Here is a 15,212-nt window from a genome sequence, read left to right as displayed (position 1 = left end):
TTTCCACTGAACGAAAATTCATCATTGCCTTTTATGGAGGCAATAAAGTTAAAACTTTATTGCTTATTGGAAACAAAAGCTCCTTAAAGTGATAACAAAAATATACTATATATATCAAAGTGTTACAAAAAAATTTAAATACAAAAGACCACAACATAAGAAAATTAATTTTTATTTCCATGTTTAAACAAAACCAGAACAAATCAGAACATTTTCAACATGACACTCTCTTTCTACCTGACATGAGTCCCCACGGGTTACTGTGCATTCAGTTTAAAGTCCTGACATAACAAACATTGGTAAATTGGGGTTTTTGGTCAATGGAGTCAAAGTAAAATAAGAAAAGGTTAAAAAACTAAATGAGTAAATTGGTAATACTGATACAAAACTTCAATGTATTTATAAAAGATGATATAGTGTAGTACAAGTACAATCTGCTATATGGTTCTTCACAGTAAATAGTCATGTTCAATTGACAGCACAGAGCCCAGATGCAACACAGGACTGCTGTTCATCTCTGAGTCTTGTTTTTCCTGGGGCCTCTCCCTCTCCTGGCTGATCTGTTGGTCAAGCTCAAGGTCCTCTGACGCCACCGGCTTGGACAAGATATTTAAAGATTCTTCTTTGTACTGGTTTGAAGATTGCTGCTTGGAAATAAAGTCTGACCGGAAAAGGGCCTGGATCTGGGTGAGGAAGGAGTGTCCCTCTTCATCTGGCAGGGATTCCAAGTACCTCGCCAGAGACGCCAGCATCTAGAGGGAGGTCGAGTGAAACGAGGTAGACAGTAAAAGCAGGTGTAAAATCAGTTCACAAAGCCATTAGCCAGTGAGATGTGAAAACTGGAAGGACTGACGGGCTAGACTGACCTTCTCTAAACAGGTGAGATGGGAGTCTCTCCGGAATAATCTGTCCATCTGCACGCTCCTGACCAACCAGAGTAGCAAAATAAAAAGTTTACACACCCTACCAAATATTGTTCAACGACACAAAAAGATGAGATCAGACGGTTCAGAATGGCCACGACCGTCTGGTCTCACTCACCCGGGTGTTTGAGAGTATTTGTGGATGATCCACTGAGCCCTCTTCATCGTCTGCTCCCAGTCTGGGATGTCTTGTGATGGCAGGAAGTCAAATCTGTAGGGCAGCTCTGAGGAGGAACAGACGGGAATCAGCCAGAGAATAAAATGTATATGATCACTTGATCACTGTTTTAAGTTATGTCTAATTGTGTAATTGCAAGACATACTCTGGGGTCTTGCTGACTCCTGGCTCTCTTTTACCAACAGGCAGGTAGTTTGGGAGTGGGGGGAGGGGTTGGCTGGGTCATACGGGCTCACAATCATCCCGATAAAAGGCGCTCCGCCACGTGAGAAATAACTCTGGAACATTCAAGACACAAGAGAGTCAGATCATGTGTTCACATGTAGTTAACCCCGTGAGAGCGCCTCCATTCAGTAGACGTTACCTGGAACTGGTCCTGCGTGTTGATGTCCCGCACCGACGGGTTCGGATGGAAGGAGGGATGCGAGTGGTACCAGCCCACCACGCTGAAGCCCAGGGAGGACAGCGCGTCACAGGCCTGCGTCTGAGACACCGAATCCATCTCACACTGCAGACCTGTGCTCACACTGTTACACGGCTCCGCTGCACAGATCTAAAGGCAACAGTACTGGTCACTACATACAGAACATATCGTGAATAAGAGCTTTATCCTTTATTAGTCTGCACTGTTGTCTTCAACTGCTCCTCCTACCTTTAATACTTTCGCTTCTTCATTGAAAGTCCCACCCAGCAGACCGATGACTTCCCCCCGCGACACGTGGGCATGCTGAAGACAGGATCACAGCATATTGGATCATTTTAGGAACATTTGAAGAAAGGAGGCCATTATTTTGAAAAGGAATCTGTTAGAAAAATTACTTAGAGGCTTGGTTCAAAATCAAACACATCGAACATTTATTCTTGCAAGAAGGAACGCATACATGCACCCTCAAAGAGAGGTGTCCAGTAAAAAGGGCCCACGTCACGTGACGGGGTTAGGGGTGACAGAGGAGAAAAGGAAAGGCAGGAGGAAAGTAATGGATCAAAGTACAAAAGGGCAGCTTTTATACAGTGGGACAAAACCCAAAGAGACTTTCCGGAGCCACAATGCAAACAAGAGGAAGAGACAAATCTTTTCTTTCCATCAGAATCTAACAAAAGAAGTAATGGCATTGTAGAGTTTCTGGTCTTATAGGAATGCAAAAAAACAAACTAAAAAGAATCCCTGGTTAATCACCTCACCTGGCTGACAGTAAGAATTCTTCAAGGTTGTGTGTGTAACATACCATGTCCATGATGAGAAGAGTCTCGGCACACACGATGACCTGGAACGGTTCCTGTGAAAACAAGAAAGAACAGAAACTTCATAAACTTGATGCCTTGGAATGATTCTACAGTTAGGTCCATGTCAGTTCAAGCAATAGTCAGTGAAGATGTTACAAAATAGTTAAATAGATACATATGACACATAAAACATCATGAATAAGGCAGGACTTGTTATGTTCTTTCACAGACCGTCTGATGTGACAGTACTCAACTCATGGTGACAAACCTATGGTCTGTCATTATTCATATGTTAACTGTCTATTTTTTTTTTTATCTTAGTGACAAATTGCTCTACTCAGATACAAGCTGTATGTGCATTTAAAACAGGCTCATGTTAATGTATGTGTGTGCAACGTGAACTTGGAGAGGAGGTCAAGGTTTTAGTCTGCGTATGAGTTTTTACATGATCAGACTATGGAACAAACCAACCAATGGAAGCTTGAGCTTTTCTGTCTTAAGCTTTGTGATGGTTAAAGATGATGTTTGTCTCAGTATTATGCTGTACAACATAATAAATTATGGAAAGAAAAGATTTGTCTCTTCCTTTTGTTTGCATTGTGGCTCTGGAAAGTCTCTTTGGGTTTTCTCTTTTGTTTGCAAGTGATTCCTTTTGTTTTACTTTCCGGATCTAATTGACGACTCCCCTGTGTCCTTATCTTGTGACCTACAACCAAGTCAGTATTACCATACGAAAGCAGCATAATAAATTATGTTGTTGTTATAAATTATTCATCAACAACCTGAATGTCTTTGTGTTTTTCTTTATGTCTGAAATGTTATGTAGTTTTTCCTCATTCTCCCGTTTTATAATTGTGATGGGAGACATAGCTCCATTAAATATGTGGAGATTCCAATACGGCTGTATGATAGACAGTAGAGGTGGGCAATATGGCCCTAAAATAATATAAATTATATTTCTGCAATAACAATATTCTCAATGATGTGGCAACATATGGACAAATATTATTTTTAACTTTTTCTTAAGTGTTATAGTTTTAAATGTCAACATAAACAAAATCTTGAATAATAATTTTTATAAAATCAATTAAAAAAAACTAACATATTCCTGTGATTTTTGAGCATCTGGTCTTTTAAACATACTACTTCCACACTACTGACTTCGTGAACCTTTTTAGTTTTTTGTATGCAAATTAGGATGTGTGGTCTCCAGCTCTGCTTTCTTCTTCATGTGGAGCCAAATTAATTGATTGGTGGGGCACTAGTCTGACACATCAACTGTAGGTAAAAGGAAGCACTATCGGTGACTAAACTATGACACAGATGTTCACTGACCTGAACATCCTCTTCAAACGACCGGCAGGGAATCAGCTGGAAGGGATCAAAACCGCTGGTGGACAGAGAGACATTGTGAGTGTTCCTGTGTATATAATTGGATAAGTGTTGCATCAATCCATCGCGCTCACCCTCTGTATCTGGACATCTTGCAGGGTCTGGGCTGCTTCTTCATCTCCCCTCTGTGCAGGGCCAGCTTCTCAGCACTGAGATGCTGGTGAACACACAGACACCGCAGAATAAATAGATATATTATCACCCACTCGTTACCAGCGTAGTGTGTGTGTGTGTGTGTGTGTGTGTGTGTGTGTGTGTGTGTGTGTGTGTGTGTGTGTGTGTGTGTGTGTGTGTCAGATAGTGTCGAAACCTCAAATGTCTGTCCTTCCAAGTCTTTGGCGTCACACCAGTTCCCCCATATGTCCCGCACACGCCGCTTCCTGGTCCGCTACAACCAATCAGCAGTTAGCTCGAGGCCTGACGCGCAATCTTAATGCTCATAGTCAGGTGTGTGTGGGTTTCTGGGTACCTACCATGCTCTGCAGCCTCTGGGCGAGCTGATAGGCCTTGAGCACATCCTTGCCCTCCTTGTGCTTGGAACGGTCCACCACCTTCGGCCGGTTGTACACAGCTTGCTCTACCAGAAGGAAGTCAGAGCCCCAACATGAACAACAGATAAAGAGAAGAGTAGCAACAGCTGTTATGGACTCAGTAGGGTTACCGCAGCTGAAGTTGATGGCTCCAATGAGCTCCAGGTAGGTGTGTATCCTCCCAATGCAGTTGACGTCTCCACAGTTCTTCAGACCGGGCCGGATCGATGTCTTGTTCAGGTACTTGGGCTTACTCTTCAGCCTAGAGGACAAAGACTGTAATGACAAGACCGTCTGGAAAGCCATGCATGCAGACAGAAGTTCCCGATCGTGTGTGTGTGTGTGTGTGTGTGTGTGTGTGTGTGTGTGTGTGTGTGTGTGTGTGTGTGTGTGTGTGTGTGTGTGTGTGTGTGTGTGTGTGTGTGTGTGTGTGTGTGTGTGTCCTACCACTGATCCAAGATGTAGTTTCTGATCTTCAGATATCTCTCGGGGGTTTTGGATGGTCGTCCCTCGAAGAATTCGGGGATGGCTTGTTTCTCGTCCTCACTGATGACCTCTGTGTCCATCTCTATTTCTTGCTCGGGGGCCTTAAGCTCCTCCTCCTCATCTTCGTCTTCATCCTCTTCCTCCTCCTCCTCCTCATCCTCCTCCTCCTGGTCTTCATCCGGTCTATCATTTAGATGCTTCTCGATCTTATCAACAAAATCTAGAAAGCAAAAGAGCATGAATACAGTTGCTAAACTACAGAGAAAAACCTGGATGTGATCATGAAGCGTGGATTACCTGTTCCATCACTGCAGACGTCCTCCTGCTGACCAGTCTGCACTGAGATCTCACTCTGGGAGCTGTGGTCTTCATCACTCTGCTTCGAGCTTATCTGAGGACTTTCTGGCAAAATAGACAGCGTCTTGTTGACTTTCTCGTCCAACCCGGCTTCCTCTGAGCCAACAAAGGAAGACGAGGGCTGAGGACTTTGTAGAGGAAGAAAGCTGCAGCCCGCTTGGTCTTTCATCTCATCGTTGATGCTCTTCACCCGACTCAGACCCTCGTCCTCTGCGGGGCTCTCTGTTTGATTCTCTTCTGACCCACACGGCTCAGTTTTGACCTCGGCCGGCAGTTTGTCGTATCCCGCTTTGTCGTCACTGGGGTCATCAGTGATGTCCACGTCCTCATCCTCATCGTCGGAAAGCTTCTCTATGCGGACAGCATTGGCCAGAGTGGGAGCATGACTGGATGTGGGCTGAGGAGGCTGTAGGTGCAGCTCAGGACCACCAGAGGGAGCTGCAGCTGTGGGTTCTGACTTGGCCTGAAAATAAAGTACAGATGAGGAAGAGGAAGGTTTAACCTTCATTTCTATTACCTTTCCTGAGGAGGCATTGTGGTTGTGAAAGATTTGTTTTTAAATGAGGACTATAATTATACTTGTATACAAACTGAAAATTGTGTGTACACCCTGCATCCTGAATAGAAGCAGCATAATACAGGCAGAGAGTCTTACCTTGTGTTTGAAATACTGTCTGGCAAAACTCTTGACCTGCAGGACGGTACGGCTGCCCACCAGCTTGGCAATCTTGGTCCACCTTCGACCAAACTGAGCCTGCCGGAAAACACACTTTAGCTTCCAAAGAATTCAGACAACACACTCATAACGTGCATCATGTAAAAAAAGCGTTGAATCTGTTGGGAGAGTTTACCATTCCTTCCTCAAACAGGTCTTTCTCCTGCTGTGACCAGCGGGAGGATGAAGACGAGGCCGAGCTCTTGACCGGAGACCTGAACATGAAACAGACAGGAAGTGGGACATGAATGCTGACGACATGAGGAGTCAGTGTACCGTGTTCATGGTGAACGCTGAATGAAGAGCTGACTTACTTCTTCACTTTGGGCTTTTTGTGAGCATCATCTTGACAAATATGGTCGGAAATCTCCGAACCCGTCAGGTAATATCTGCAAGCAGAGCTCAGGACAACTGCTTCAAGAATCAGAGATGTAGTAGCAGCACCGACACTGTGTGTCTGACCGGTAGACTATATTAGAGCTGAAACAGTGAAGTTTATTAATCTGCAACATTTCTGACAATCATTAATGGCTTTAAGTCATTTTACAAGCAAAATTTGACGCTTCCAGCTTCAGAGTTTTTCCTAAGTTTGTGGAACACTAAGGCGTAACACATTTAGTGGAGGATTTGAGTTGTATATATTTTTTCCAATAAAAAATATGCGACCGTACATAATTTTGGACTGTTAATATGACTATGTCTGTGTGAACATTTTCCTATATTCTGAAAAATTAGAGCAGATTAAAAATAAACCTCATCATTGTAAGGCCCCATCGCCCTCCTCCTAGTTGTAACTGTTAGTTATTTGTGTCTCTATTTTCATCCTTCAACATGAGTGAGAGTGATATATCTATAATGCAACATACAGCACAGTAAAAAATGAGTGTGGTGCCTTCAAGATGAACTCATTTAATTAATGAAAGTGTCATCGTTTGGCTTTTAACCTGAAAAGTGTCTGAGGTTTGAATAACACTGCTGCAGGACAGTGTGTCTCTGAATGGAAACTGATTATTGGACACCTCCACATGTACCATCATTAATATATTTGTATACCTGAGTTTCAACTATAAAACGTGCTGAAATGTACACTGCTCAAAAAAAATAAAGGGAACACTTAAACAACACAATGTAACTCCAAGTCAATCACACTTCTGGGAAATCAACCTGTCCAGTCAGGAAGCAACACTGATTGTGAATCAATTTCACCTGCTGTTGTGCAACTGGAACAAACAACAGGTGGAAATGAGTCAATTATCAAGACAACCCTATAAAGGAACGGTTCTGCAGGTGGTGACCACAGACCATTTCTCTGTCCTCGTCCTTTCTGGATGATTTTTGGTCACTTTTGCATTTTGCCAGTGTCCTCACCACTAGAGGTAGCATGAGGTGTCTCCAACCCACAGAAGTTGCTCAGGTAGTGCAGCTCATCCAGGATGACACATTAATGCACGCTGTGGCAAGAAGGTTTGCTGTGTCTGTCAGCACAGTGTCAAGAGCACGGAGGACATACCAGGAGACAGGCCGGTCCACCAGGAGACGTGGAGGGGGCCGTAGGAGGACAACAACCCAGCAGCAGGACCGCCATCTGCTCCTTCGTGCGAGGAGGAACAGGAGGAGCGCTGCCAGAGCCCTACAAAATGACTTCCAGCGGGCCACTAATGTGCATGTTTCTGCTCAAACTGTCAGAAACAGACTCCATGAGGGTGGTACGAGGGCCCGACATCCACAAGTGGGGCCTGTGCTTACAGCCCAACACCGTGCAGGGCGATCGGCATTTGCCAGAGAACACCAAGATTGGCAGCTTCTCCGTCGGCGCCCTGTGATCTTCACGGATGAGAGCAGGTTCACACTGAGCACATGTGACAGACGTGACGGAGTCTGGAGACGCCGTGGAGAACGACCTGCTGCCTGCAACATCCTCCAGCGTGACCGGTTTGTTTTAGTGCATGTTTACATTAGTCACAGACTACGGAAAGCATAATCAGAAGCACCTCCAACGAACCGGGTGGTGCGTTCAAGGTCTGTAAAAGGATACTGTTCCTCCAGCAGCATCCTCTCTATCACCTCTCTGTTCTCCAGGCTGATGGAGCTGTCCAGCTCCCAGGGCTGTACAGAAGAGAGACGGAGTTAACACCAGTACCCACGGGAGCGACACGGGAGCCCCGTGAAGGACTGAGTATCGGGGAACTCGTACCAGTATCCAGGCGCTGCTCTTCCCCGCAGACTGTATGAGCTGCTCCTGAACTAACCCTCCTCCGTCCATCTTACTGCAAGAGTAAACACCAAATGTGAGCGGACACACACACACACACACACACACACACACACACACACACACACACACACACACACACACACACACACACACACACACACACACACCTGAGACACAGGACGAGCTTGGTGTCTACAGCGGCAGTCGTCTAAATAGTCGTCCAAACAGGGACATGTATCAACATCCGGGTCTCTGATAAGACGCTAAGACCGCAGCAGACGGTGTAAACACGAATCCACCTGAACAGGTGGACATTCTCACCTAACACTGCTCTCAAAGTCGTCTCCCTCGATGTCAACATCCACCTCGTCCTCCATGTTGCTGAATAAAGGTAAACAACGGAGAGGAGAGAGAGGAGGAAGAGAACAGAGTCCAGGTTTACTCACAGCGACACCTGGTGGTCGGATGAACGGATTTATCCGCTTTTACGGCAGCTGGTGTCCTTGATGATGCTTTACTGCCTCCTTCTGGGCTGAATAGTTGCTTTAGTTTCTAGTTGCATACAATCAGTAAGTTTAAACACTCCCAGAGTAGCCCAATGTGTCCAATTGTCTACAATTCGTATACTAAGAAAGGAATTGACATTTCTCCAGTTGTTCAATTATTTTATGCATGTTATTAAACCCCAAATGTCACATCCACCAGTTGCTGAAATGGTTTAACTGCTCTGACTATAGTTGTAACTTTTCCAACAACACTTGTATGCAAAGTAATGAATGACATCTTCTAAAGCTCTCCCGATTTTAAATCCGTTTCAGGGCAGAAAATTCTTCTTTTTAAAACTTGGAGTACCATTCAAATATTTATGGTTTCACTCTGGTTCACAGGGCCTTGGATTCCAGTCGCATCTGCTGTGAACAACCTTGGAGGTATTTTTTGATAGATATGTCATTTAATTCCTATATAAAGCAAGTCTCTCGGACTGCCTTCTTTCATCTGTGTATTATTGTCAAAATTAGGAACATCCTGTCTCAGCATAATACTCCAAAGTTAATCCATGCATTTGTTACTTCCAGATTGTACAAAAGTAATTCTTTTCAATCAGGACATCCCAGAAACTCTCTGAAAAGCTTCTAGTTGATCCAAAATGCTGCAGCGACAGCACTGATGGGATTTAACAAGAGATATATTTTTTTTCTTCCATTTTAGCTTCTCTTCATCAGCTCCATGTGATGGAAAAAAAGGATTTGTCTCTTCCTCTTGTTTGCATTGTGGCTCCGGAAAGTCTCTAATTGACGACTCCCTTATCTTGTGACCTACAACCAACTCTGTATTGCCACACAAAAGCAGATACAAAGGGAATGGGGGTGACTGTCAACTGTTAGGGCAGCTTTTATATAGTGTGACAAAGGAAAAGTGCAAAGGAGAATGGAAGACGAGGACGGCGGAGGAGAGGACTGCTGGGGGAAACCAGGCTGGGTAGAGCCCGGCTGGAAAGCCCTGCTAGAGAACTGCTGGGGGAGCACTGCTGGACACCTCTCTTTGAGGGTGCATACAGTTGCTCCTTCTTGCAAGAATAAAATGTCCGCTGTGTTTGATTTTGAACCAAGCCTCTTGAGTAATTTTTCTAACATGAAGTCAAGAATGTAATTTAAAATCTTTCTCCTTACATAAAGCCCTCAGTGACTATCATCTTACAGACCTCATACGACGATAATATCCCAAGACCTTGCTCTCAGAGGGCTGGCTTACTTGTGGTTCCTACAGTTTCCAAAAGTAAACTGGTAGGCAGAGCCTCTTCTTTTAGACCCCTCAGCTGTGGAACTGGCTCTCAGCTTGGGTACTGGAGGCAGACACCATCTCTACTTTTAAGAGTAAACTTTAAACGGTCTTTGATAAAGGCGAGCCTGAACCATTCCCCAGTTAAGCTCTCTCAATGCTAATGTGCACGGCCCTATGCATGCTGTTTTAACATTTCCTTAACACTGACATTTTAATATGGTTGTTTATTATTTCATTCACTCCAATTGGGTGCACTTTGCGTGTTAATTTCGCAGTGTTTTGCCCCATTCTTGCTGGACTGGGCGGGCTTTAAAAGGCTCAAACAATATCCTCACTGAGGCTGAATACGAAGTTGCACACAATAAATCACAAAAACAAGGCAAAAGACAACAAAAAAAAAGGTTTTATTTAGAAAGAATTCACAGTTTCTAATGGCACTACAGTTTTTTGTAGTAACTCACTCCTGCTCAAAAATACTGTGCAGCTCTTCAGAGTACTCAGACAAAAAGAGAGGGAGAGAGGAGAAGAGATAGAGCACTTGACACAAGGTAGAAAAACAAAAACAAAAAAAAGGCATGAGGAGTCATACAAAGTGCACACTGAGCTCCAAGAATTTCTCTCCAAGTGTTTTTTTTTTCCTCCTTGTTTGCTGTGTTATGGGGATAAGTAGATTCAAAGTAGTCTTTTCTCATAACACAGACACACACGCAGGAGACAAAAAATAATCTCACATGCATACAGGTTTACACGCACAAACATCATACACATTCAGAAAGGGTACAAATAAAGTCAGGGTTTGCTTGGCTTCTGGAACATAAATCACATTAATAGTGTTCCAAATCAGACTTATCAATGCTGCGTTCCCTTTATTCAGCGATTCATTTCCTCATTGACGGTGGGGCAAAAACACATGAAGCCAAAGAGCCATGACAAAGTGGAAAAAAAAAAGTGAGTGAGGGGAGTGAGCAGTGAGAGTGAGGACGCACGGAGAGATCAGCTCAGCATGTAGAAAAAAAAGTAAGTATCTCAAGCTCCTGACATCAGTGGTTGATAAAAGCAGGCAGAGAAAGTGGTGCAGTGGGAGGTCAGAGGTGACCCGTATGAATATGTAGAGGAAGAGGAGGTAATGACGGGAGAGGTGTTCTGTCTCTGTCAGGATGCACACGGGAGCAACCGCACCGAGCCAGTCAGAAACTGCATCCATTTAAAAACAAATACATTTAAGTTTCTTTTCTGTTTTTTTTTAAAACAGACAAAAGATAAACATCCATCCTTTTCAGATCTGTTTAACCCGTCTGTTATTGTGGGTCAGGCATGATTTAAAATCAGTGAGCTCATCCAACAAACTGAAACAGAGAGGACAGGACAATAATAAACAATCACTACTTCCAAAAGCAGCAGCAGTGTGATGATCCTAATAAACATGTGTAACTAAATCAATCCTCACTTATTCTGTTTGATATAAAATGTGACTCCTATCATACTTGTCTGATACCTCAGGCTGAGGTGATGGCAAGCTGTAACAAAATGAGAGCCGGAGATCAAATATAAAATAAGAGTGGGTATGTGGTTGAACCTTCCACCACGACTGTACGAGTCGGTACCGCCGAGTAATATTTCTGTGTAACAACCTTAACATGGATCGACTACTGCAGCGCTGTGAGACTGGCAGACCAGCGGCCTGGGTTAGAAAAATCTCTGCTCATTTAAATAAATAAATAGATAAATAAAACTGGTCTGTCAGACTCGGCTGCAGGGTCCTGGTAGCTGTGTGTGTGTGTGTGTGTGTGTGTGTGTGTGTGTGTGTGTGTGTGTGCGTGTGTGCGCGCGACATGAGTGTAAACATACTCATGACTGATTTCCCTCCCTCATACAAGTTGGGAGAATAATTCAATTGAACCAAAGCAGCAGAGATTAAAGAGGAAGTGTGGCTCAGTTGTGGATGACAGAAATAAGAACATGTAATAGAAACAGTAGAGTGCAGCTCGCCTGCGGTCCCTTTACCTTCATCACAGTGACAGAATCCAATGTGACAGCATCACTTCTCTTCACGTGAGCAGTGTTTCTGGGCCCAGCCCAAACTAACTGGTTCCTTGTGCACTTGTAGGATCGACACACTGCTGCTGCTGCTGTATGTGTAGTAAGAGGCTAAACTAAACGTACACATTCAGGCTGTTTGACGCCTTGCGCAGCCATTTTCTTCATTCAGCTTTGGTTGGTTTGCAACACACACTGACAGAGACAGAGAGGTGCACAATGAACACTCTGGTCCTATACAAACACCTGCAGTCACATCAGGACAGGATAGAGAAATGAGGACTGAATGGATGAAGACAGAAGGAAGTGAAAGGCTGAGAGAAAGTCGTTTGTCATGCTCCAAAGCTCTCTCACATTTTATCCTAAAGAGCAGCCGAATACTTGTTGAAGTTTGTCGAGTTGAGGCCAGCGCCTCTCCTCACTGTGCTCGGAGTGGGGAATTAAACTCACGGGTGCTCAACGGTCTTGGGACGATGTGCTTCTTCAGTAGAAATAAAAAAACATCTTGAAGAGGATCTGACTTGTACTGATGTTTCACTCCACCACATTGTCTCTCAGCACTTCTTTCAATGTCATGTTTTCAGAATTCAAAAAGGTCTACAACAGATATAAAGGCACATAACCGTAAACAGGTCTTTGACAGGAGTGGAGAAGGTCTGGATGATGTCGAGCTATTGCTGCCATCGCCTCTTCAGTTCCACGGTGCGCCTGGGTGCTCATGGGAAATGTGGTTCTTTGGGATGTGGTAAGACCTCGTCGCCTCTCGAGTCTGCTACCGTGTAGTGTGGGTTACGGTCGGGAACAGAAAAGTTGTGTAAAGTGTGATGTATTCAGACGTGTCCTGTGACGGCGGTCACCCCGATGGTCCCGACACTCATCTCCTTGTTTCCCTTAATGAGCTGCTGCAGGCTGGGCAGAGAGCCGACGCCCCCACCCGGCATGTGGGGGAACTGCAGCTCCGTCTGTCGAGACTTCCGCCGCTTCACCGAGCGCTTCTCCTGACGGGACTTAGCGGGCGGCTGGCTGAGGGGGAAGGAAAGGCCGTGGCCATTGCACATGTCGGCGGAGGAGTAGATGGGGGAGGGAGGGGTGAGGCGGCTGGTGTACGACTCCTCCGAGTGGCTGGAAGAGCTGCAGCTGCTCGTCTCTGAAGGGAACTCCTTGGAAGTGCATGTGGGCAATAAGGACACCTCCTGTGAAGCCGGAGGGAGAGGTGGCGCAGGAGGAGGAGGAGGAGGAGGAGGAGGGGGGGAAGGAAGAGGAGGGGGCGGGGGCGGGGGAGGGAGGGCAGGGAGGCAGGGGTGGAAGCCGTTACACTTGGGATCCCCGTTTGTGAGGGGAGCAGAGGGATCGAACGCCTTCAGAGTCTCAACTTTGTCCAGCGACTTTGTCTTGCAGCGCTTTTTCTGCAGGAAAAATAAAACATAAAAGGGGTGGAGAAATTATTTTAAAAAGATTTAAAAAGGCCAAGAAACATCTAATAATGTGAGACCATATTAACCACTTTTGTGCTGGACACAAACTAGTCAGAGAAGGGCAGGAAAGTTGAATCGGGAATGATGGAATAAATGATTTGGAGGAAGAAAATATTACTGAAACTCTTAATTAAAGTATTTACAGCTGATCCCAGTGATTTAAACCACAGTGTTTTATTCACCTCACCAAAACCATTAGATGAGGAGAATAAAGCAGTGACGTATGAGAACACACATTGTCAGCAAAGAAGTGGTTAATGGATATTTCTCCGCTGACCTTTCATCTTGTCTACTTCTCTGAGCTCAGAAATCGGTGACTGATCAAGAAGTTGTTCCCTGCTCTGACTGTACAGATTAGACTGACTGACACTGGAAAACACACAGCACTTATATAAGGCGGCCGTCACAGCCAACAGACACTGTACCTTTTTCTCTGGAGAAAACCTTAGAGGTTCTACAATGTACAAGTCATCTGGACCTACTGGGGAGGGGAGAGAGGGGCCAGGTTAATGATGGAATGGAGAACAGGAATACATACATGTAACAAGCATGAAGTGACCTTGCAAGTAGTTTTATTAAGGAGAGTAAAATCCATCTTATCGTGAACTAGCGTCCAAACAGGAAGTCGCATAAACAGTTTGACTAAAAACTAACATTAAGATGAAATCAGAGAAAAAAAAAAGCATTATTATTGATCACTACTTGCAAATGTCTAGCATGAGCCAGCAAAGCATTGTGCTCTATTATTACAGTCCTTAAGCCTACATGTGGATACAAGCTGGCAATGACAGCCTCTCAGCCTCAAGGGCAAACACACACACTCATACACACATAGTTGAAGGATAATGAACAGCAGGGGGAGTTTTCGGTTTCATGAATCAAAGACTTGATTCCGTTATTGCTCGCACCAGCCTCTCCCCGCGGGGCGTGCGGTGCCTTTAACGCACTGGCAACACCGCAGATGTCAGCCACTAAAGCCTGGCAACATTCGAGAGAGGAAAACAGTGAAGGTAGAGAAAGCGAGAGATGGGAAGAATGAATAAAGATTGGGCGTGTTTGGTTATGTGGTACGAGCTGCATCGTTCGAAAGCAGCGAGCCTCAAAGAGACTGCAATAATATGATGTTTGCTGCACGCTATGACTGTAGTATCAAGTCTTATGCTGCTTCAGTGACAGGCAAGGGGAGAGAAACTACATGGAAAAGCAGAGAGGGCAGGTTGAAGAGGAGACTTGGGGTGTAGTGTGTGTGTGTGTGTGTGTGTGTGTGTGTGTGTGTGTGTGTGTGTGTGTGTGTGTGTGTGTGTGTGTGTGTGTGTGTGTGTGTGTGTGTGTGTGTGTGTGTGTGTGTGTGTGCGTGTGTGTTAAGGAGGAGGGCTCCTACCTTCTGTAGAGGACAGGTGGAACGACTTGGAGCGAACAAGCGGGCAGGTCACCCTGCGCTTCAGGCTCATATCGTCATAGGAGGAGAAGCATCTGACAAGGAAAACACGAGTGACATTCACACCGTGTTGTTTACACTGAGACTACAGAAAGAAAATGTCCTTTTTATTGGCAGGAGTGTTTGTGTGTGTGTGTGTGTGTGTGTGTGTGTGTGTGTGTGTGTGTGTGTGTGTGTGTGTGTGTGTGTGTGTGTGTGTGTGTGTGTGTGTGTGTGTGTGTGTGTGTGTGTGTGTGTGTGTGTGTGTGTGTGTGTGTGTGTGTGTGTGTGTGTGTGTGACAAACCTCTTGGGGCTGGGGTAGTGGTTGCTCTTGGGCAGGGCAGCACTGTTGGAATTGGGGCTGGGAGAAGAGCTGCGGCAGCACTGCAGACACAGCAGGAGTCCCAGAGAAAGACACAGGACCAGAGAAACCACCAGGTAGCTCTGACGGTCGGACACCTGCGGAGGAAAAGCACAACA

At 45.1% G+C, this 15,212-nt stretch overlaps 2 protein-coding genes across 6 annotated transcripts in view; both read right to left on the bottom strand.

Moving 5' to 3' along the window:
• Positions 1-156: 156 nt before the first annotated feature.
• Positions 157-8,405, bottom strand: mysm1 (Myb-like, SWIRM and MPN domains 1). 2 transcript variants are annotated; one of them, XM_069699152.1, is made up of 20 exons: positions 8,342-8,405; positions 8,000-8,072; positions 7,841-7,911; positions 6,120-6,194; positions 5,942-6,020; positions 5,746-5,844; positions 5,031-5,553; positions 4,695-4,953; positions 4,379-4,509; positions 4,191-4,294; positions 4,028-4,105; positions 3,792-3,874; positions 3,661-3,715; positions 2,328-2,378; positions 1,754-1,828; positions 1,466-1,654; positions 1,247-1,379; positions 1,042-1,147; positions 867-924; positions 157-752 (listed from the first exon to the last, which is right to left on the bottom strand). In XM_069699152.1, exons 1-20 carry the CDS (start codon positions 8,395-8,397, stop codon positions 450-452), a joined length of 2,601 nt encoding a protein of 866 aa, XP_069555253.1. In that variant the 5' UTR covers positions 8,398-8,405; the 3' UTR covers positions 157-449. The 2 variants fall into 2 exon arrangements, with proteins under 2 accessions (XP_069555253.1, XP_069555254.1); XM_069699153.1 differs by lacking the exon at positions 4,028-4,105.
• Positions 8,406-10,187: 1,782 nt separating this feature from the next.
• suco (SUN domain containing ossification factor) overlaps positions 10,188-15,212 on the bottom strand; it is a 41,641-nt gene continuing 36,616 nt past the window's right edge. For 3 of the 4 annotated variants that reach the window (XM_069699148.1, XM_069699149.1, XM_069699150.1), the window contains 4 exons: positions 15,037-15,191; positions 14,696-14,787; positions 13,740-13,795; positions 10,188-13,245 (listed from right to left, as the gene is read on the bottom strand). In XM_069699148.1, coding sequence (XP_069555249.1) covers positions 12,670-13,245; positions 13,740-13,795; positions 14,696-14,787; positions 15,037-15,191 — 879 coding nt within the window. In that variant the 3' untranslated portion in view covers positions 10,188-12,669. The remainder of the gene's footprint in view (positions 13,246-13,739; positions 13,796-14,695; positions 14,788-15,036; positions 15,192-15,212) is intronic. The other variant, XM_069699151.1, reaches the window with a different exon arrangement.

Source organism: Brachyistius frenatus, unplaced genomic scaffold, assembly GCF_029030835.1.
Source record: "Brachyistius frenatus isolate BFR_SWC_R1_liver_20210118 unplaced genomic scaffold, ASM2903083v1 Contig_29, whole genome shotgun sequence".
In the NCBI taxonomy this organism is placed as follows: Eukaryota; Metazoa; Chordata; class Actinopteri; family Embiotocidae; genus Brachyistius; species Brachyistius frenatus.
This window is presented reverse-complemented; position numbering and strand designations above follow the sequence as displayed.

Excerpts from the sequence above, each read along its gene's own strand:
- mysm1 (XM_069699152.1), bottom strand. The coding sequence starts at position 8,397 with ATGGAGGACGAGGTGGATGTTGACATCGAGGGAGACGACTTTGAGAGC. Across the intron at positions 4,954-5,030 it reads CGTCTGCAGTGATGGAACAG|ATTTTGTTGATAAGATCGAG; the intron begins GTAATCCACGCT and ends TTTGCTTTCTAG. Across the intron at positions 1,380-1,465 it reads ACACGCAGGACCAGTTCCAG|AGTTATTTCTCACGTGGCGG; the intron begins GTAACGTCTACT and ends TGAATGTTCCAG.